We start from the raw sequence: 22,069 nt of genomic DNA, 5'->3' as shown, positions 1-22,069 counted from the left end.
CACATCTTTCTTAGTGCTTCTCTCCTTACCAAAAAACAAACAAACAAACAAAGGACTAATAATCTGCCATAGCAGTCTTCTTAAATTGGATTCTGCTTAATGACTTATATAGGATATATTTATCATATGATACATATGGATTTTTAATGTTGGACATTGTGTCTCTGTTAGACTCTTAAGATACCAGTAAACCATATCCCCAAAATAAAAGTTAGAAGCCTGTTGTCAACAATAAGAAATACTAGTTATGAAATATTTTAGGCAAACAAAAATGTTACTTGTAAATGCTTGCCACCCATCTTTGTCATCTTAACATTTCGGCTTCACCTCCACCCCCTCATAACCTTTCTTTTTCCTTCTCTCTTTCTCTCTCCTGAAGACATAAATGACTGCAAATATAATAAGGCCCTTTTATGCCACTCTTTTCCTATTCCCTTCCTCCAGAGGTAATTACTAGCCTGAATTTGGTGTATAGTACTCCTTATTTTTGTTTTTTTTCCTTAATAGATCCACATTCCTATTGCTCAATAAATTCTTCTACATGCTGTTTTTTTTCTGTGGCAGTCTATTTTCCATCAAAGAGAAATAAAGATCCGTTTTCATCACTCAGACATAACTTTGCTATGTATTTCAGTCTGTGTTGGGGTTTCAGTTATTTTTTATCTGAAAAATAGATATTAATTTCAATATGCTATTTATTTCCCTTAAATAACTGATGCTTGGTGCCTTCATATTCCATTATGTGATAAACCTCTTTAGCTTTCCACCTTTCTGGAGGGTATACTTCTTGTGAGGCTTATCTGACTTTCAGATTGGAGCACAGTCTCATTTCAACAGCCTTTTGTTGTATAAAGATAGAGATTTTTCTTTGGCAACAAGGAAACCAATGGAAAAAATACCATTTTTTGAAATAAGTCTCATAAAAGCAGAGATTTGGTTTAATTAAAAAAATTCTCCAATAGCAAGTTTGGGAACTCTGAGAGAGAAGAAACAAAAGCTCAATCTCAGTTATAACCATTATTTTGTTTCTTTCTTTTATATATATATATTTTTTTTAAGCCTATAGCACCTGATATTCCCAGGCAGTCTCCCATCCAAGTATTAACCAGCCCCAGTCCTGCTAAACTTCTGACATCAGACAAGATTGGGCACATTTAAGGTGGTATGGCCATAGACAAGAGCCATTGTTTTCTATTGCTTTGCTCTTGATTAAAATGTGGGATAGTTTTTCCTTGTATAAACTATATATTTTTCCAGTCTGTTAAGAAATATGTTTCTCCTGTCCTCAGAACTGTAGGATTTTCTTACTATCATGATCTGTTTCTCTGTGATCTTCATTACAGAGACCTTTTTGTAACTGTCATAGTTCAAATTTTGTTGCTTCTTAAAAGTAATCTATTAGCTTTAGTCTGGTTTTTTTTTTGTATACTTAATATTTAAAAATTTCAAATAATATTTAAAAATTTCAAATAATTTAGATGTTGCAAATGATTTTGTCTTAGGCTTTCTCCAAAGAAGGAGGTCACTAGAGATTTAACTCGTCCTTTTTGACTGACAAAGCCCCCAGGCCTATAGATGTAGCACTTTGGTTTTAGACGCAATCTCTTTGAAGACAGGTGTATAGTTTGTGTCAGAGTTATTGGAAATTTTTTTAGTATAATCTCTTTTTACCTTTTTACTTTCTTTTCTTTCATGTTTCTCGTCCTATCCCCTCCCCCGGCAGTATTCCTTGACTTCCCTGTAATATGACAGTTGAGTTTGATGAGTGTCCTTTCAACCAGTATTTATTGCTCACTTGCGATGCGACAGGCTCTGTGTACCCAAGATCATCTCTGATCTGTTTGTAAACCTGAAAAGTTTATAATCAGGTCTATCATAATAATAAGTAATACTTAACAAATACCTGCATGTACTAGATATTATATAAATGCTTTACTGGATTATCTTTTTTAAATCCTCACAACAACCTTGCGAGGTAGGAATAATTATTATCATCCCCATTTTTCAGATCAGTAAACTGGGGGCACATACAAATCATTCATCTAAAATCACTTGGATATAGGGTTGTCATATGAAATACAGAATGCTCAATTAAACTTGAATTGCAGATAGACTACTACTATTTTTTAGTTTAAATATGTATCAAATATTGCAAAATCTGATGACTGCACCTGGAAAATGAATGACAGAGGTGGGATTTTAAACCATGTAATATGGTTATAGGGCCCAAGGTCTTAACTGTTGCATTATAATGAATATAGAGAATAAGAATCACATCCACCTGAACATTCAGTATTTAGATGGCAGCTACTACCTATATATAATTAATTTTTTTACTCAAGTTATTTTTCCCCCAACTGATCATATTTACTTCGTTGTAGACATATGTGTATTCTTTCTGATTTCAAGTGTACTATTCAAGTTCAGGTAAATTTACATGTGCTTTTTATGTCTTTTTAAGTCAGTACTAATTATATATTATAACATAAAATGGGACTTTTTTTGAACCTGGTTACTTTAGCCATTCTCATCCACGTAAGATAATTGTCTTTTTACCTTCTTTTCTACAAATATAGGAAGATTTAACTGCATGTATGTGCCAAAAAGGCACACTCTCTTTTGATAAGGTTAGGAAATGATATTTGAATAAGGTATTTAACAGTTCTTTGAAACATGTCCCATGTGTTCTCAAAAAATTGAGAAGTTATAAAATACAAATGTGGAATTGAAAGAGGCTTTTACTAAGAATTGCCAGGGAAGACATCTGGGTCTGCTAAGTAATCATACAGGGAAGTAAGGAGTCATTTTTCCTGGTGAATTACCACAGTTTGGGATCAGGCTTTTAGTTCTGCATATCTAGAAATGTATTTACAAAAACTAAAGACCTGAGAGAGCTTGTGAATGACACACGTGTTAAATATGATACTTCTGATTTCCAGTTCTGGCAAAATTGCGGAGCACATATCTTAAAAAGAAGACACTCTTAAAATTCATGAGTCAAGTGTTTAACTCAAGACATAGAGCGAAGGTGTATAGAAATTGAAGAAAAGTATATTTCATAGTGAAATCTGCTTATATTTAAGGGATATTTACAGGAAATGTTTTTCTCTCTCTAGGAGGAATTGAATGATATCTAGGTAGCAAGTCAGATTTTTGGAGAAAGTTCAGAAAGGAAAGTGAGCAAGAGGCCGGGCTCGGTGGCTCACACCTGTAATCCCAGCACTTTGGGAAGCTGAGGAGGGTGGATCACAAGGTCAGGAGTTCGAGACCGGCCTGGCCAACATAGTGAAACCCATCTCTACTAAAAATACAAAAAAATTAGCCAGGCATGGTGGCGGGCACCTGTTATCCCAGCTCCTCGGGAGGCTGAGGCAGGAGAATCGCTTGAACCTGGGAGGCGGAGGTTACAGTGAGCCAAGATCACACCACTGCACTCCAGCCCAGGCAACAAACAGTGCAAGACTCTGTCTCAAAAAAAAAAAAAAAAGTGAGCAAGAATTAAAAGTGCAACTCTCAGCAGATTAACAGTGCTTGCTATAGGATTGGACTCTATTTTAATCTATTCCATCTTCGTATGTTTTCAGGCATAGTGTATTGAAAGATTTGTCAGTGGCAAAGTATGTCTGACTTTACAATGGTAGTCATTTCAAAATTAGTATTTCTTTTATAGAATTAACACCACATTATTTTGGACCACCTCTGTTCTGTGTAAGTGAAATTTTCTATCAGAATTTTCAGAAGTCACCGCATTGCTACCCAACCAACGTTTTATTATTTTGTAGAATTCATTAATGGTCATTTACATTTTGTATTTTTAAGTATGAAATAATCACCTTTGAGACACAGTGGACTAGAAGACATTAATAGGAAAATGTCTCTTCTCTTTTATTATATAAATCTTTCCATGAAAGCAGTGACTTGATGCAACAAGACTTACTAAGCCTTTAGGTATCTAGCCAAGAAGATAGATGTTTTTTCTTTAATGCCAACTATTGTAAATATTAGATTGACCACAGACTGACCTAACCTGATCACCAACTTGATAGGAATTCAGCGTTTGCATTTTAAGCAACTTGAATTGATAAGAAAGTATTTTTCCTTTTAAATTAATTGCAAATGGACTGTCTACTTGAATACAGTAGAGCTTGAGAAATAAATCACCTTCAGTTGCTTTTGAGGCAGCATGGAATTGCCACACTTGAATTCAGGCCTGAGGGTTCAAATCCCTATGCTGCCTCTTAGCAAGTTACTGAGTCTCTTTTTCCTCTTCACTCAAATGGCAATTTTAGGATCATAATGCCCATCTTGAGGGCTTGTGTGAATTTAAACTAAATAATAAATGTATTAATTCATTGAATAATTATTTATTGAATGCCTGCTCTATGCTATGGATATTAGTGAGCATTGCGAAAATTCCTGATCTTTATGTTAGAGAGATATACAACAAACATGTAAGCAAATAAAAATGTAATTTTAGGTAGTGGGTTGTAAGTTTAATGAAGAAAAATAAAGTGTAGCACACAGAAAATTTCAAGTGGCAAAGGAAGGGTTTTGGACCGATGTCTACTCGCTTCTAAAACAAGCAATTTCTACTATGCCCCATTGCCTTTGAAATCTAGCCATTCATTGCTTTGGAGGGCGTCTTTCAGAATAAATAGCTAAGTATTTAAGGGGAGCTAGTGATAGATATTCCTTTATTAAGTAACTTCCTTTAAGCCATCTTGGTGCATACACTATGGTAACAATTCAGTTTTATATGGCAATAATTATGAACTCTTTGTATTTGACACTCAATCATTTTTTGCCCAGTATTGCTGTTTAACAAGTAGTATCATGTTACTCAACACATGTATATGCCTTATTTTCTCAGTTACATTCTTCTTTAAGGGTCAGGACTGTGTCTTCTACTTCAGTGATTCTCAAACTTAAGTGTGCATCACAGTCACCTCAGAGTTTCTGATTCAGGAGATCTAGGGTGGGGTCCACAAATTTGCATTCCTAACATATTCCCAGGTGATACTGATGCTGCTGGTCCTGGGACCACACCTTTAGAACTACCATGTACCTCCTTCTTCCCCCACAATACTTATGCTGTTTGTCACTTAGCTTAAATGTCCTCTCATCTGCGAATTTTTCCTTGACTTCTATTTCACTGAAACAACCAGTTCTCAAAATTTAATGTGTATTAGGATCATCTGGGAAACTTGTTGACAAAGCAGATTTCTGGTCAGACTCCAAAATATCCATTTTTAGCAAACACCTTAGATGTTAATGCCAATGATCCATGGAAAACAGCTTGTGAAATTCTGACTTACGGGGTTGATCATGCTCTCCTCATTGCCATGACTGTATTTTGTATTTGTCTCTGATTGTTTTTTATACTGTACTGTTATTTGTTTGTATGTCTTTCTCCTCCTACCAGACTCCCTGAAGGGAAAGGAATATGTCTCGTTCATTGTAACATTTTAATGCTTAGCACAATGCAGTATTAAGAAGCAGTAGAGGCCGGGTGCGGTGGCTCACGCCTGTAATCCCAGCACTTTGGGAGGCCAAGGCGGGTGAATCACGGGGTCAGGAGTTCGAGACCAGCCTGGCCAATATGGTGAAACCCCGTCTCTACTAAAACATACAAAAATTAGCAGGCGGGGTGGTGTACACCTGTAGTCCCAGCTACTCAGGAGGCTGAGGCAGGAGAATCACTCGAACCCGGGATGTGGAGGTTGCAGTGAGCCAAGATTGCACCACTGCACTCCAGCCTGGGTGACAGAGTGAGACTCCATCTCAAAACAAAACAAAACAAAAAACAAAAGCCATGGAGTGAGTACCGCCTGTGTAATCATCTTTGGCACTTGTTAGCTGTTTGACCTTGGAGACTTTATTTAATCCCTCTAAGCTTCAGTTTCCTCTTTTATGAATGGTAGTAGTAGTACTTACTTGCTGTGGAAATTAGCTCTGAGATACAGTATTTAGTGTGGCAACTGACATACGCAATGTAGCCAGTAAATGGAAAGCATTACAGTGTTGTGGTTGTCATTATGTTATGGAAGAAGCAAAATAAATGTTTGAATTAAATGAAAACCCCTACATTATAATTTTAGCATCCAAATTCAGGATATGTATTTAATATTTCATTAAAAATCTTTGCTTAATTCTCTCAAATACTATTTTATATTTAGGTATTTTAATAAAGTATTGTGAAGTAAAATCATGCTTTGGGCTTCTCTGTAACAGGAAAACAAAGAAACCGCTTGGAACCAATGGATACCATATTTGTTAAGCAAGTTAAAGAAGGAGGACCTGCTTTTGAAGCTGGATTATGTACAGGTGCTGATATTCTTCTTTAAACAATACGTTTTAATTTCTTTTTCACTTTATTTCTTCCATATTTCATGTTCGATATTTTTTCCTTTTGTATCTTTCTGTATGCTTCTTCCTTTTCCTTCACATCTGTTGTTACTAATTTTGAGAACTAATTATGTTTCTTGGTGCCCATATGAATGGGTTTGAACAGAAATAACAATATAAATTGATACACTGTGAGCACTTTTAATTACCACACAGATAATAGACTCTTAGAGGCTCTTTTAAGGAACAAATTTTGCATGCATTGAATTTTGACAAAGGATTACAAAGTAGCAAAATGATGAAGGTATTTATTTGATATAAGTGAAATAATCTTGGATTTTCAAGTTCTGGAAGTGCCTGATCTGACAGAGTTGAGTTAATTAATTTGCAGCACAAAGTGGCTTAAGTCTCCAATGCAGAACATAAGCCTGGCTTCATCTGAAGGTGTCAGTATATGTGGCTTAATTGGCTGGATATAGTAGTTGTTTGTTCTAAAATGTTTTGTGATTTGTGATTTTAATAAACCCTAAGTAGAGATTTCATTTATATTAGTGCACACTCTAAAATACTCTTTTCTTTCGTTTTTTAAACATTAGACAGTTTAAAATGGGAATTATTGAAAAGCTATATTTCACTGCCTTTTAAATACAATGCTATATTTTCACCTACAAATATTAGAAAGTAGTGGACATCATTGCTAAGATTTATAAAGATGTACTGTTAATGTATTACCCACCTTAGTTTTTTTTATTATACTGAAAGTAAGCCTGATTTAAATATCATTAATATGTATAATATGTATATTAGTGTGCATGTGGGATTTCTTTAGAATGTATCATCTGTCGTATTTTAAGCCCCACATGATTGGGAAGATGAAGTGGAGATATGCTGTGATAAGCACACAAAAAGTACATTTTTGCCTATTTTCTTCTTTCCTCTGTTCTTTGTTTCTGTCTTTTCCTTTCCTACTCTACTCAGAGTAGAAAGAGAATCGCTTGAACCCGGGAGGCAGAGGTTGCAGTGAGCCGAGATTGCACCACTGTACTCCAGCCTGGGAGACAAGAGTGAGACTCTGTCTCAAAAAAAAAAAAAAAAAAAGAAAAAGAAAAAAAGACAGGGTACGTGGAGAGATAATTAGTTCTGCAACTCAGGAAACAACTAATAGGAGCATAAGTAGTATAGCTCTGGTCCCCTGGTAACTAGACCTTTTGAAATTTCTAAATTCAGTAATGACTGGAACTCTTACTTAGAACATGGCTAGTTTCACAAAAAGCTGGATATATTAAAATGTATTTACTTTTGTAAAAACTTTAAAAGTAATAAGCTAGGATATTCATATAATTGTTTTATAATTATGATACTAATAATTTTCTCACAATTCTGTATTTTATTATTTTAATATATACGACATTAAAAATAAGGACATTATTCAAGAAATATTTCAAAAGTGTTCAAAAGTGACTTTCTGCAGGATTTCTCATGTGTTTTTTAACTTCTCTTTGAAGGTGACCGAATTATAAAAGTCAATGGAGAAAGTGTTATTGGCAAAACCTATTCCCAAGTAATTGCTTTAATTCAAAACAGGTAAGAGTCTTAAAACATTAAAACCCAAAGATGGGTTTTATAGATCAATAGAGCACATAGATTTAATACAATCTTCTATTCTTACAAGGAATTGTGGTGACAAGGAGATGTGGAACTTTCCCTTAGATATAATGCATTTGAGAGTTGCCAAGGACCAGCTATCTGAGGATAGCTTAGTTGGTGGCTTTGGTTTGACAGATGTATCAGATTTATGATTAAAATCCCATAGAGGCTGTAAGGCACACACTTTAGATTTACTGTGTTTACCCCTTTTATTTGAAGTGACAAATGTATAATTTGTTTTTAATATATAAATAAATGCATATATAGTTTATTTTAAAACCTCTTACGGGGTATGTTACTTTTAAGTATCTTTTTGAATAATCTTCCTAGCCTCAGTTAACTCATTTGTTCTAACCAAGACAACAAGACATTCCCTTTTAATCCATTTGTCTGCCTGCATTTTACAGAATAGTAGGATTTTGAGCTCTAAAGTTAGATACATATTTATAGAGTGACTGTCTGTGAGACCTCGAAGATCATTTAGTCCTTCTCTGTTTCACCCACACAACTAGAAAATTTTTCCAAATTACAAATAAGTTAGAAACCAAAGAGTTACCATATTGAATTTCTGTCAAGGCTAGGCCATGGATCTGAGCCTAGTCAGATCATCACTCTGTTGTAAGAGGTTCTTCTCAGATTCAAATACAGGAACTTTTGGATTATCTAATGCTTTCTGTTGGCCAAACTCACCTGTCTGTAATTCAAGTGCAGTTCATTTTCTGAAGATTTTTATCAAGCTCTCCTAAGTATGTCTAGAGTGGCTCATGCTGTAATCTAAATTATTTACACTAATGCCCTAATACATTGCCATTTCTTACAATTAAATGACATGATCATGATTAATTGATCTCAGAGTGTTTTCTTTAATGTTTTAATATTTAATGGGAGTCTAACAGAAAACAACTCTTGAATATTGCCTCTAATGTTGATAATGAATTTAAAGCCTCTCCAAGGGATAACAGATTTGCCAGAATTTTTTTCCTCAAAATAATTTAGATCATCATAAATACAACGATATGTTTTGTCAGCCCATAACTTAAAAGACTTAGTGTATTTGTTAATATCTCTTCTTTAAAAACCAACTTAATCATTGTTTTCTTCAAAATCTACATTGATTCTTCTGTTACTGGTACAGTTCATCTTTCAGAATAATAACACTTCAACCACTAAAATCAATTTGAATATTAGAGAAATATTTTTTCATAATCTTATTTCCATTAAAAGTGTTGTTTTTCTTCTGTCTGCAGTTGGTAGCAAATGGGTAATGCATCACAAAGCCCTTGAGATTCTGCAGTGGATTAATATAACATGTGTCCTTGCGGGCTGGGTGCAGTGGCTCATGCCTGTAATCCCAGCACTTTGGGAGGCTGAGGTGGGCCGATCACTTGAGCCTAGGAATTTGATACCAGCCTGGGCAACATGGTGAAACCCTGTCTCTACAAAAAATTAGCTGGGTGTGCTGGTGTGTGTCTGTTGTCCCAGATACTTGGGAGGCTGAGGTGGGAGGATCACCTGAGTCCAGGAGGTCAGTCAAGTGAGGTTAATCAAGTGAACCTTGATAGAGCCACTGCACTCTAGCCTGGGTGTCAGAGTGAGACCCTGTCTCAAAACAAAAACAACAAACAAACAGATGTGTCCTTGCACAGGAGTTTATCTAAACATCAGTTTCTACCAACTCTAAATATTGAAATGAAAGTACCTACATATTTTACTAGTTAAATTTATTTGAACCTGTGGTTCTCATGGGTTTAGTATAATCTGAGCATTTATGAAATTAAACATAATGATTCAAATCTGTCAAGAAGAGACACCAGTAGATTATTTTGTTTTTTGTTGTTGATTGTTTCTTAATCTCTTGACTGTATTGGGGGAAAATCTGTCTGATATTGTTAGATTAGCTGTTGAAGCATTTGGTGGAGATAGTAGCACTGCCTTTGCCATAACTTTTATTTTATTTTATTTTATTATTTCTTTTTTGAGAGGGAGTTTCACTCTTGTTGCCCAGGCTGGAATGCAATGGCGCGATCTCAGCTCACTGCAATGTCCACCTCCCAGGTTCAAGCAATTCTCCTGCCTCAGCCTCCTGAGAAGCTGGGATTACAGGCACCTGCCACCACATCCAGCTAATTTTTGTATTTTTAGTAGAGACGAGTTTTCACCATGTTGGCCAGGCTGGTCTCGAACTCCTGACCTCAAGTGATCCACCCACCTTGGCCTGGGAACGTAAGCCACTTCGCCCGGCACCTTTGCCATATCTGTATGTACCTCCAGATCACAGGATTCAGTTTTGTTTACCCCTTTGAACTTTCTAAACTTAGGGAAATTTCTCTATCATTTTCAACAGGAAATTTACAGAACCAAAATAAAATTAGACTTTGAGCTGTCCCTGTAAAGGCACTAAAAGTAAATCATAGGGAAAAAAGCAAATAGTTGAAATGTTATATAGTTATTAAAAACGAGTCAGCTCAGTAGTTGTGACAGTAAAGTGATTTCCTTCACTTCTGAGGCCAGGAGGGAATATTGCAAAATTAAGATGTTTAATATTACTTGGCTGGGCACAGTGGCTCACGCCTGTAATCCCAGCACTTTGGGAGGCTGAAGTGGGCAGGTCCCTTGAGGTCAGGAATTCCAGATCAGCATGGCCAATGTGGTGAGCCCTCCTCTCTACTAGAAATAGAAAAATTAGCTGGGTGTGGTGGCACATGCCCTGTAGTCCCAGCTACTTGGGAAGCTGAGGCATGAGAATGGCTTAGACCCAGGAGGCAGAGGTTGCAGTGAGCCAAGATTGTGCCACTGCACTCCAGCCTGGGTGACAGTGTGAGACTCAGTCTAAAAAAAAAAATTACTTAAAATATTAAATTTGAGGGTTCTTTGATGTTAATGAATTTTAACTTGAACAGAATATATGACAACAATCTATACTTTGTTTTGTGACTTGAATAAAACAATAAATAATTGTATACTGATATTGTTAAGAGTTTGTCCTGGGACTATTTAATATAAGCAACATACTTTATATTTCTAAATTAGAAACATGTTATAAAGAAGACTTTACTGATTATGAATAGCACCAACATGGCAGGGGTCCGTCCCTCTTTTGTATATAGTTAACTTACGTATACAAAGGTGACTTCTTTTCATTCTAATGATTTGATTTTAAAAATAAAGATATAAGAAAACCAGAATAAACTCTTAAACAATTTAAAAAATACTTCTGAGTTAACTGTTTTTCCATTAAGTCTTTTTTTATACACTTCTACCTCTCCTAAAATAGTATATAATTCAATTTCAGTGATACAACATTGGAACTTAGTGTTATGCCAAAAGATGAAGACATTCTCCAAGTGGTAAGTTTTATTTATTCATATATGAGTTGTTTTACAGTCATGAATGTTTGGAAAATATTTTTGAGATGGAAGTATTAAAGATGGAATTAAAAAAAATTCTAGAATTTAAAAACCCTCTGGTTCCTTTTACAGAATCTGGAATTCTCTACATTTTACAAAAATACCATTGCCAAGTTTTTGCAATTAACTGACATGGAAATGTTATGTTGATTCTACAGTGAACTCTTAATGCTGTCATTTAGAATGAGATTCCTAAAGAGTTTGTCCTAGTGTTGCCTTCTAGTTCATCCTTGGACCAAAGGAAGAGTTCAGAGTGCAAGTGCATATCCCCAGGAATTAGAATCTTTTTTTTTTTTCCTTCTCACTATGTACAGAGAAAAAAAAAATAGAATCTTATTTTTTTAATACGAGGACAAACTTTATGATTGCCATTTTCTAATTTTCCAATAAATATTACTGTTTGTAAATTCACCAAGCAGTATTGTTAGTAGTATCAATTCGTTCCTAAAATGTTCACAATGAACGGAGTCTACAACTTAAGGGGAAAATATGTTATGGTCTTGAAATGAAACTTGAAAACTTTAGTATTTAGTCTAAAATATTTTTCTGATTTTTATAAAGAAAGAAATTGAATGGAATACTTAACTCCTTTACTAAGCTTAAATACTGCTGATGATAAAAATATAAATTTCATCTGGGCACGGTGGCTCACGCCTGTAATCCCAGCACTTTGGGAGGCCGAGGCGGGCGGATCATGAGGTCAGGAGTTTGAGACTAGCCTGGCCAACGTGGTGAAACCCTACCTCTACCCTATCTCTACTAAATACAAAAATTAGCTGGGCATTGTGGTGGGCACCTGTAATCCCAGCTACTTGGGAGGCTGAGGCAGGAGAATCGCTTGATACCGGAAGGCAGAGGTTGCAGTGAGCCAAGATCGCGCCACTGCACTCCAGCCTGGGTGAAACAGCAAAACTTCATCTCAAAAAAAAAAAAAAAATATATATATATATGTATATATATGTGTGTGTGTATATATATACATATATATGTATATATACACATATATATGTATATGTGTGTGTATATATACACACATATATGTGTATATGTGTGTATATATACACATATGTGTGTATATGTGTGTATATATACATATATATGTATATATACGTATATATATGCACACATATACACACATATTTCATTCAAGAAAATAACACTTCAATTGATTTTGCAGTTCTGTAGAATAAAATAGAAAAACTCTTTAAGTAACATACTTACAACTAACAGTTAGATCTAGGAAATGGCAGTGGCCGCTGAAGTATTTATTTTTAATTCTTTTTGGTGAACGATTGGGTTTTTTTCTTATTACCTATAGCTAAATTCAAGAAAAGCAGGGAGCTTATGGTCTCTTTGTCGCGGTAATGGAAATGGTATAGTAATGTTCTTCATTTGTAAGGCAGTAGTTTGAACTTAGCTCATCAAAGGCCCTAAATAATCTGTAAACATGTTTTATAAAGAAAAATCACTAAAGCTGATCCTAAAGAGTCATTCACTGACATGTAAACTATAATTAAGTGAAACTCATGGGGATTAACCCCATGTTTTCAAGGCATGTAGATTTTACTTAGGAATGGCTTAGTACCGATAACAATTACCCTTCTGAAGTACAGTTCAGTTGGAGTTGGGAGGCTCGGGAAGGAAGATACAGTTAGCTGCAGTAATTTTCCTAGACATGCAAAAGTGGTTGTAGAGTTCCTACCGTGACAATTCAGCATAGTGATCACGTAGCAGACATAACCACAGACACCAATGGCTATGAAAATAACTAGACTAGAAATAAATAGGGAATTCTTCTCTAGTGCTCTTCTTATACAGAAGATGATGTATATGGTAGCGAAGGATTTACCTGGCTTCCTCCTTGCAATCTGAAGGCTTGAAGACAGAATCAGCTTATGAAACTGAACTGTTTTCCGATCTTCAGTAGACCCTTTCCTTGCCAAGGTGAAGGCACTGGTTGGATGGCTCTTGGAACAGTGCTCATTTCACAGAATGGCTGGCATGGAAGCAATTAAATGCAGAATCGCCATGATATCCTGCAGTGTGATTGATGAAGAGCAGCAAACCACTTCATGCAATGGAAGGAGTAATTTTGTAATGATATGATTAATGGAAAAACAGGTCACTTAAAGAAAAATTAGTTTTGTTCTGTTACTCATTCATATTCTAGAATAGTCTGTCTTGTTATATTTTATTTAAGTAAATCTAAAGTAAAAGTAAAATATAAAGTATCCTAGAGACAGAGAAAAACCAGTTCAGTAAATAACATGAGCATACAGATCTTCAAGGCTCAGCAGTAAAGAGTTCTGGTATACTGTAACATAAAATTTATTTTTAAAACATGGTATTTGAATTACTTTAATCATTAAGAATAAAAGTACATGCCTTTAATCATAAAAGAAAACTCTACTTTTTAACCTATCCTTAATTCACATTTGAATGTAGTGTAATTCATTAAGAAATCAAAGGAATATATAATTTTCTGTCTCTAACATATATTCCAGAGTTAAAATGTTCTTTAATGTACTTCAGAAGTACTTATGCAGATCTTAAATCTGTTATTCAAAATATATGCTTTTAAAGATGTATTTGTTCCCATGAGGTTGAATATTTATTGTAAAGAAAAGCAATGGGTAATGTGAACATTTTTACAGCCACTGTAAAAATCATTTACCCATGGAAACACTTGTAGGTTGTATATGTTTGCCTGGGCAACAGGATTGGGTAGTGCATGGAGGTTTTTTTTCTTTTCCTGAAGTGATATACAGACCAAATTATTTTAGAAGTGCTCTGCTCACCTTTGAGAGGTGGCCTAGAAAATTTAATTTGGCTTAAAACTTGACTCGTGTAAGGACAGGTATATGATTATAGGTTTCATAATTCATGGATGACAATGATAGAATGTTTAAAACCATGAAGTAAAATTAAGAATAATTCATTTATGTTTTTAAACTAGTGCTAGTAATAGGAGTCCTGTGCTTGGCAGCCTCATTTTTTAAACCAGCATATATTTTCTAGGTTAACAATATAAATAGTATTACATTCATTTTAATCATTTTAACAGTGTTTTGTTGTAATATTTTAGACTCTGGTATCTTAGACAGGTTCGTATTTATTGCAAAATAAAAAGGTTTTTTATTGTATTTCCAAAAACCAAAATGATTTTGTTTCCCCATTAAATGTTATCTATGCATGAGTGAAATAGCCACACCAATCTGGTCACCTAAACAATAATGCTGACTCTCTTAGTCTATTTGGGCTGCTGTAACAAAATACCTTAGACTGGATGGCCTATAAACAAAGAAATTTATTTCTCATATTCTGGAGGCTGGGAAGCCCAAGGTCAAGGCTCAGGTAGATTTGGTGTCTGGTGAGGGCCCATTTTCTCATAGATAGTACCTTTTCACTGTGTCTTCACTTGGTGGAAGAGCTGACGCAGCTCTCTGTGGCTTCTTTTATAAGGACACTAATTTCATACATGAGGTCTACCCTCATGACCTAATCATCTCCCAGAGGCCCCATCTCCTAACTCATTCACACTGGTGATTAGGTGTCAACATACGAATTGGGGGAGGGGAACACACAAACATTCAGACCATAGCACTGACCAAAGAGAATACTTCCCTGAGTGAGATAGTGGTAGGAGAACTAGATCGGGGCATACTTCTTGGTTCATCACCCAAGATACTTTGTTAAGCATTTGGCTCCATTGACTCAAAAATTAAATTTTAAGTTAATCGGTTTTTATAACTCTGGAGATTCTTGGGTATAACTAATATTTGGCCAGGACATTTTAAACCTACTTTGTGCTGTTCTATGTTAAACACAGCAAAGTTAAACAGCATGTCTGGTATAATAAGGAAGAAAGCAAATGGTATAAGGATTTGAACTCGGGCGGGTCTGAGATGAAAGCCTGTACTCTAAACCACAGTCCTATACTGCTGTTGAGTGGAGATGAACTGTTTAGGTGGCTTACCATAAGTCACCCTGCCAGTTGGTGTTGGAGCTGTTATTACAACGTGAACCTCTGGGTTCTGAGTCCAGTGTTCTTTTTTGCTGCTCTATGCATATGTGATAATTTGAAAAATGTAATTTAAACTAAGTTTTTCTTGAAGTTTATTAGAATTACTTTTAAAATAAGCATTTCATGTGTTCTATTATCAGTATAATATCCTATTTAAGATTAAGTAGCCATTTGTCAAGTGTACATGTAGGTGGTCCGGCCTAGAGTGAGGGAAGCAAGAGTATGAATTCTGGAGGGTTCTTTCATATTTTGCAGGTTAGCAGCAGTTTACTTTGTAATTTTTAAAGATCTATTTTTAAATAATTACAAGAATAGTATGTGCTGGTTGAAAATATTTGAAATAATGCGGAAAGGTATAATAAAAAGAAAGTCCTTCTCCATCTACACCATCCCCTTCTCCCATTCCCTATGCTGGCATGGTTGGCATCTACCAACAAACATGAAGTTATTCTTGCTTTTATCATAGGTAATGGCATTAAATTAATAACCTGTTAAAGGTGAACTGAAAGGCAGGAATTTTAATCTTACCACTTTATTTATTCTTCAGGGTTTTTTTTTTTTTTGCTCTGTTTCGTTTTGTTTACCATTTATCATAGGTATGGTCATGGTGATTTTGATGTGACTGTATAAAAAATGAACTAGAAGATTATTTTAGGGTTATTTAGTTACTATTAGGCATTGTACATATAATCAAGATCCAGGCTGTTAATATTAAGTTGTATTTAACATACTGTTTGGAGTTCTAATTACAAAGAAAGAATTCTTTGGGTCATCTTTCTTATTTTCTTTCTCCTCCTCCCCCCCCCCCCCACTTTTTAGAGCTTTTTGTATCTAATAGGCAAAACAGGGCTGTTAGGGAAGGCTTCAGTTTTTAAAATACAAGCTGCTAAACTCCAAAAGGTGTAATACTTAAGTACAAGGGTAAAGAAAGCTCAAGAAGGAATGTGAAGTGGTATACAAAAAGGCTGAGTGGAAAAAATGGCTAAAAATGTTTTGTCATATTCTGTTGAATTCACAAGAGCTAGTAAATTGGGAAAAATTTAAATGTTGTCTGATTCTATCAAAACACCTTCATATGTTGTAAAGTATCCATTTGGGCTTAAAACCTAACTAAAATTCAAAATTGTTAATACTGAATATGTACTTCTTATGACATTGGTTTCAAAAATAATATTCCTCCCCAAATTTGAATAAAGGAGATAGCTTTAAAATATTAGTTCTACCCGGGCTCGGTGGTTCACACCTGTAATCCTGGCACTTTGGGAGTCCAAGGCAGGTGGATCACTTGAGGTCAGGAGTTCGAGACCAACCTGGCGAACATAGTGAAACCCCACCTCCATTAAAAATACAAAAATTAGCTGAACATGGTGGCTCATGCCTGTAATCCCAGCTACTCAGGAGGCTGAGGCAGGAGAATTGCTTGAACCTGGGAGGCACAGGTTGCAGTGAGCCAAGATTGCGCCACTGCACTCCAGCCTGGGCAACAGAGTGAGACTCGGTCTCAAAAAAAAAAAAAAAAAAAAAAAAGTTCTAGAACAGCATTTCCCAGGCAGATATTCTAATTATTTTAAAATCTCTGGGGAAAAAAATGGGTTCCCTGGCGAGTAAGTTTGTACTTTTGAGTTTCACAATGTACATTTTGTGAAAAATGTTCTTGAATGAATTCATATTTTATCTCAACCATATCTGCTTACATTAGATAATAGTACTGCATGTGTGAGATGTTCACTGTTAATGCCTGCATTTGTATGGATTTCAGGGCCCCTTGCGATAACTTAACTCAGAAGTGGGGACCTGTGACTGTAATGTAGACTATTTAGCATTTAGAATTGCCATACAGGAATATTAGAGATGTCTGAAGTATGTAAAATATTCTCAAGTTTTAATAGTTCCAGCCATATACTTCTATTACTAAACAGTAATATTTCTTCCCAAATTTGAATAAAGGAGTCATCTTTAAAATATTAGTTCTAGAATAGCATTACGCAAGTAGATATTCTAATTATGTTAAAACCTCTGGGAAAAAAATGGCCTCCATGGTGAATAAGTTTATATTTTCCTTTCGAATTTCACAATGTACATTAATGTCGTCGTGGTTTTGAGAAATCAAAAAGCTTGCCAAGTGACCCTACATCATTGACCATAGGGACCTCCTCTCCCCCATCCTCCTTTTCAGGTGGTATATAATAAAACTACACAAGGATGTTGTGGGAAATGCTGTACCAGACAGTACAGTATTCTCTCATCCAGACACAATTTTCCTATTGCAGAAAAGTATTGGTATGATTCTAATCAGCATGGAAAAGATAGACTCGGTGTGTCAATGCACACACCCAAAATGCATGTTTGGATTAACTGTATTCATGCCATAAAAATGCTGTGTAGACATATTTTCTTTTATATGGCTAGCTTTAATTTGTCACTGCATTCTAGTCTCTGTTCTATAATATTTATTATAGGTTAACAAGAATTACTCCGGAAGTAATATTTTTATGTCTATCCAGTAGTTATTTTTGCAAACTAATACAGTAGTACAAAAGGCACAGTGTTGAAAGATCTTAATTTTTGAGTGAAACTTACTTAAAAGAAGTCATTTTCCCCCCGGAATCTTAGTGTAAAGGCAGCTGCAGTCTGCTGACAGCTTGTGGTTATGCTCTGATTTACTGGGGAAGGAGGAGGTTGTACTATTTTAAATGCATAATAGAGCATTCGTTTCGTCATCTGGAAGCAGAGATGGAAGAAGCTCGGGGGAAATGAGAGACATCACTGTTGCTTTCGTGGAGGGAAGCTTTGTAGCATGTTATCAGACAGCAGTGCATATTGAAGAAAATATCTGTTAGGAATGCATGTCACCAGATGTATTTTGCTTTCAAGAATGGTAGACACATCAAACAAGAATCAGATAAAAGCCTGAGAAAAAGATGTTCAGAAGAATACTGGAGTTATTCTTTATGCTTCACTGCCCTTTACCTCTCTTGGTACCTTCCAGAGAAACAAGTATAGATGTATTTTTAGCTTGCCGTTTCCAGCATCAATATGACAACATGATTTTGTCTTTATATCAGTAAGCAGCTTCTACTATGTTTTCCTATTTTCTGCTAGCTACAGTTTACAAAGGATGTCACAGCACTGGTAAGAAATGCACAGTAGCCATTTCCTTGCTTTTTAAGTCATGTTTTGTAGAGATTTGTAATAAGCCAATCTATTAAAAACTCTTCACTTTGCTTAGAGAAATCCCTCTATCGTGTTAATCTTACTAATTTGCAGAATATGTTTGTGATAGATGGTTTGCCATCCTTATTTTTTATGTTTGGTTTTCTTTCGTATCCTGTACATAACTGATGCTACAGCGTAATATTTATCTGCATCAGTATATATATATATATATATATATATATATATATATATATATATATATATGTTTTTAAAGTATCTCACCCTCTTCCTGTCACTACTACTTTGCCGTTATGTTTGTGGCTGCACTTGAGCTTTGCAAGCTGTCGAATGCAAAGAACAGGATGTGATGATAGTCTTGAGTTAAGCTTGTTTTGATTAGGGGAAGATGTGTTACCACATCTGTCTCAGATGCTGAACATAGTCCCTGTGTTGCACTGATGAGCTCTGTTTTGTAAAGTCTCTATAGTTGATTTCTGTTATTCTTAAGACTGAATAATTTTACAAATAGTTGATAAAAAACGATTTAGGCTGCATGCCTGCCTGTTAGTAATAGAGAAATGTCTCCTTATAATAAGTAAAAGAGACCAAATAAATTTGTATGATATACTTTTGCATTAGCTTAAAATAAAAATATAAATTATATACAGAACGATGAGTTACCTTTTTTCATATTTTTGTGCCTTTATTATATGTGCTTTATTTCTTAAACTTGCATATTATCTTACTTTAAATATTAAAATACTTAGCATGGCTGCTGAAGGTCTTAATTTGTCAAAATGGATTATTCTTAGGGACTCTGTAATGGTTAATTGACAAGATGCTTCAAATAAATTAGATTTAATTTATTATAGTAGTAGTACTTAAAATGCATTTAAGATTTTTAATATTTTCACCTTTTCTCTGGCAAAATACATGAATCTTCCTTTGCTGGGATTTATTTGGCAGCCATTTAACCTGTCAACTGCTGAAAATCAGAAGGCTTGAATGGGGAGAATTTTAGAAGTAATGTGGGTACATCTAATTGGTTGGGTAGAAATTTGATGAGTTTCACATGTTTTGAGCAAAGAGGTGATTGTAATTTGTATGTGTTGCAGATTCTACAATTTATTTGATTTCTGAGAGACTAGCTCTTTCTAGATTTGTAGAGTACCCTTATGTTGTGTTTGCATGCATGCTATAGTGAATGTCACTCAGGAACGAGGTAGGACATAGATAAAATAGTGCACTGTAAAAATGGAAATTATTATTCTTTTTATGAATTTCCAGTGACACCTTTCTCTCATTTCTATACAGGCATATTCTCAAGATGCCTACCTGAAAGGCAACGAAGCTTATAGCGGCAATGCCCGCAATATACCTGAACCTCCACCAATCTGCTATCCCTGGCTGCCATCTGCCCCATCAGCCATGGCACAGCCAGTTGAAATATCTCCTCCTGACTCATCATTGAGCAAACAGCAAACTAGTACACCAGTACTGACACAACCTGGTAGGGCCTATAGAATGGAAATACAAGTGCCTCCATCACCAACAGATGTTGCAAAATCAAACACAGCAGTGTGTGTTTGCAATGAAAGTGTAAGGACTGTCATTGTGCCTTCTGAGAAGGTTGTAGATTTGTTATCCAATAGAAACAACCATACAGGTCCTTCACATAGAACTGAAGAAGTGAGGTATGGCGTGAATGAGCAGACCTCTTTAAAAACAATGTCAAGAACCACATCACCACCATTATCAATTCCCACCACTCATCTAATTCATCAGCCTGCAGGCTCCAGATCATTGGAACCTTCTGGAATTTTACTTAAATCTGGAAATTACAGTGGACATTCTGATGGAATCTCAAGCAGCAGATCTCAAGCTGTGGAGGCTCCCTCTGTATCTGTTAATCACTATTCGCCAAATTCCCATCAGCACATAGACTGGAAAAACTATAAAACTTACAAAGAGTATATTGATAACAGACGATTGCACATAGGTTGTCGGACAATACAAGAAAGATTAGATAGTTTAAGAGCAGCGTCTCAAAGCACGACAGATTATAACCAGGTCGTCCCCAACCGCACTACTTTGCAGGGACGACGTCGAAGCACCTCTCATGATCGAGTGCCCCAGTCTGTCCAGATACGGCAACGCAGTGTGTCCCAAGAAAGACTGGAAGATTCTGTGCTAATGAAGTATTGTCCAAGAAGTGCATCTCAAGGAGCACTGACGTCTCCATCTGTTAGTTTTAGTAATCATAGAACTCGTTCATGGGATTATATTGAGGGACAGGATGAAACCTTAGAAAATGTCAATTCTGGAACTCCAATACCTGATTCCAATGGAGAGAAAAAACAGACTTACAAGTGGAGTGGGTTTACTGAACAGGATGATAGACGAGGTATTTATGAAAGACCTAGGCAGCAAGAAATTCATAAATCTTTTCGAGGTTCCAATTTTACTGTGGCTCCAAGCGTTGTTAATTCTGATAACAGGCGAATGAGTGGTAGAGGAGTGGGATCTGTGTCGCAGTTTAAAAAAATTCCACCAGATCTAAAAACACTGCAGTCCAACAGAAATTTTCAGACTACTTGTGGAATGTCAGTGCCTCGGGGTATTTCACAAGACAGGTCACCTCTTGTGAAAGTCCGAAGTAATTCTCTGAAAGCTCCTTCCACGCATGTCACAAAACCATCATTTAGCCAGAAATCATTTGTTTCTATCAAAGACCAAAGACCAGTAAATCACTTGCATCAGAACAGTCTGTTGAATCAGCAGACATGGGTAAGGACTGACAGTGCCCCCGATCAGCAAGTGGAGACTGGGAAATCCCCCTCTTTATCTGGAGCCTCTGCCAAGCCTGCCCCTCAGTCGAGTGAAAACACTGGTAGTTCAGATTTAGAACTACCTGTCAGTCAAAGGAATCAAGATTTAAGTTTACAAGAGGCTGAAATTGAGCAATCAGATACTTTAGATAATAAAGAAGCTGTCATCCTAAGGGAAAAACCTCCATCTGGACGCCAGACACCGCAGCCTTTAAGGCATCAGTCTTACATCTTGGCAGTAAATGACCAGGAGACTGGGTCAGACACTACCTGCTGGCTGCCCAATGATGCACGTCGAGAGGTCCACATAAAAAGAATGGAGGAAAGAAAAGCCTCGAGTACCAGTCCGCCTGGCGATTCTTTGGCTTCCATCCCATTTATAGGTGAGCTCATTTAGAGTCATTCGCTAATATGCCAAATGTATAAGAAATCTTTCCAGAAAAGTATTATTTCTAGTTCAATAGGCATAGAAGTCTTACACTGTGATTTTAAAATGTTTGTAGTGAATCTCATAAGCTGTGCTTCAACCAGAGCTTTTACAAACCTCTTTAAAAGTTATTTCTAGTACCAATTTTCCTTTTTTTTTAAAAAAAACAAAAACTTCATGTACCTAGTACCCATTTCAAATTTTTATTTTGATGAAACAAATTCCTGAGATTAAG

The 22,069-nt window shown here is 35.7% G+C and overlaps 1 protein-coding gene across 6 annotated transcripts in view; it reads left to right on the top strand.

Annotated features, from left to right (window-relative positions):
- ARHGAP21 (Rho GTPase activating protein 21) overlaps window positions 1-22,069 on the top strand; it is a 135,242-nt gene that overhangs the window by 77,656 nt on the left and 35,517 nt on the right. For 3 of the 6 annotated variants that reach the window (XM_034930125.3, XM_034930129.3, XM_055092491.1), the window contains 5 exons: window positions 6,232-6,324; window positions 7,851-7,929; window positions 11,285-11,339; window positions 18,526-18,555; window positions 19,894-21,790. In XM_034930125.3, coding sequence (XP_034786016.1) covers window positions 6,232-6,324; window positions 7,851-7,929; window positions 11,285-11,339; window positions 18,526-18,555; window positions 19,894-21,790 — 2,154 coding nt within the window. The remainder of the gene's footprint in view (window positions 1-6,231; window positions 6,325-7,850; window positions 7,930-11,284; window positions 11,340-18,525; window positions 18,556-19,893; window positions 21,791-22,069) is intronic. The other 3 variants (XM_034930126.4, XM_063607295.1, XM_055092493.1) reach the window with 1 other exon arrangement.

Source organism: Pan paniscus, chromosome 8, assembly GCF_029289425.2.
Source record: "Pan paniscus chromosome 8, NHGRI_mPanPan1-v2.0_pri, whole genome shotgun sequence".
Taxonomy (NCBI): Eukaryota; Metazoa; Chordata; class Mammalia; order Primates; family Hominidae; genus Pan; species Pan paniscus.
The sequence above is the reverse complement of the archived record's forward strand: the minus strand, read 5'-3'. Positions and strand labels throughout refer to the sequence as shown.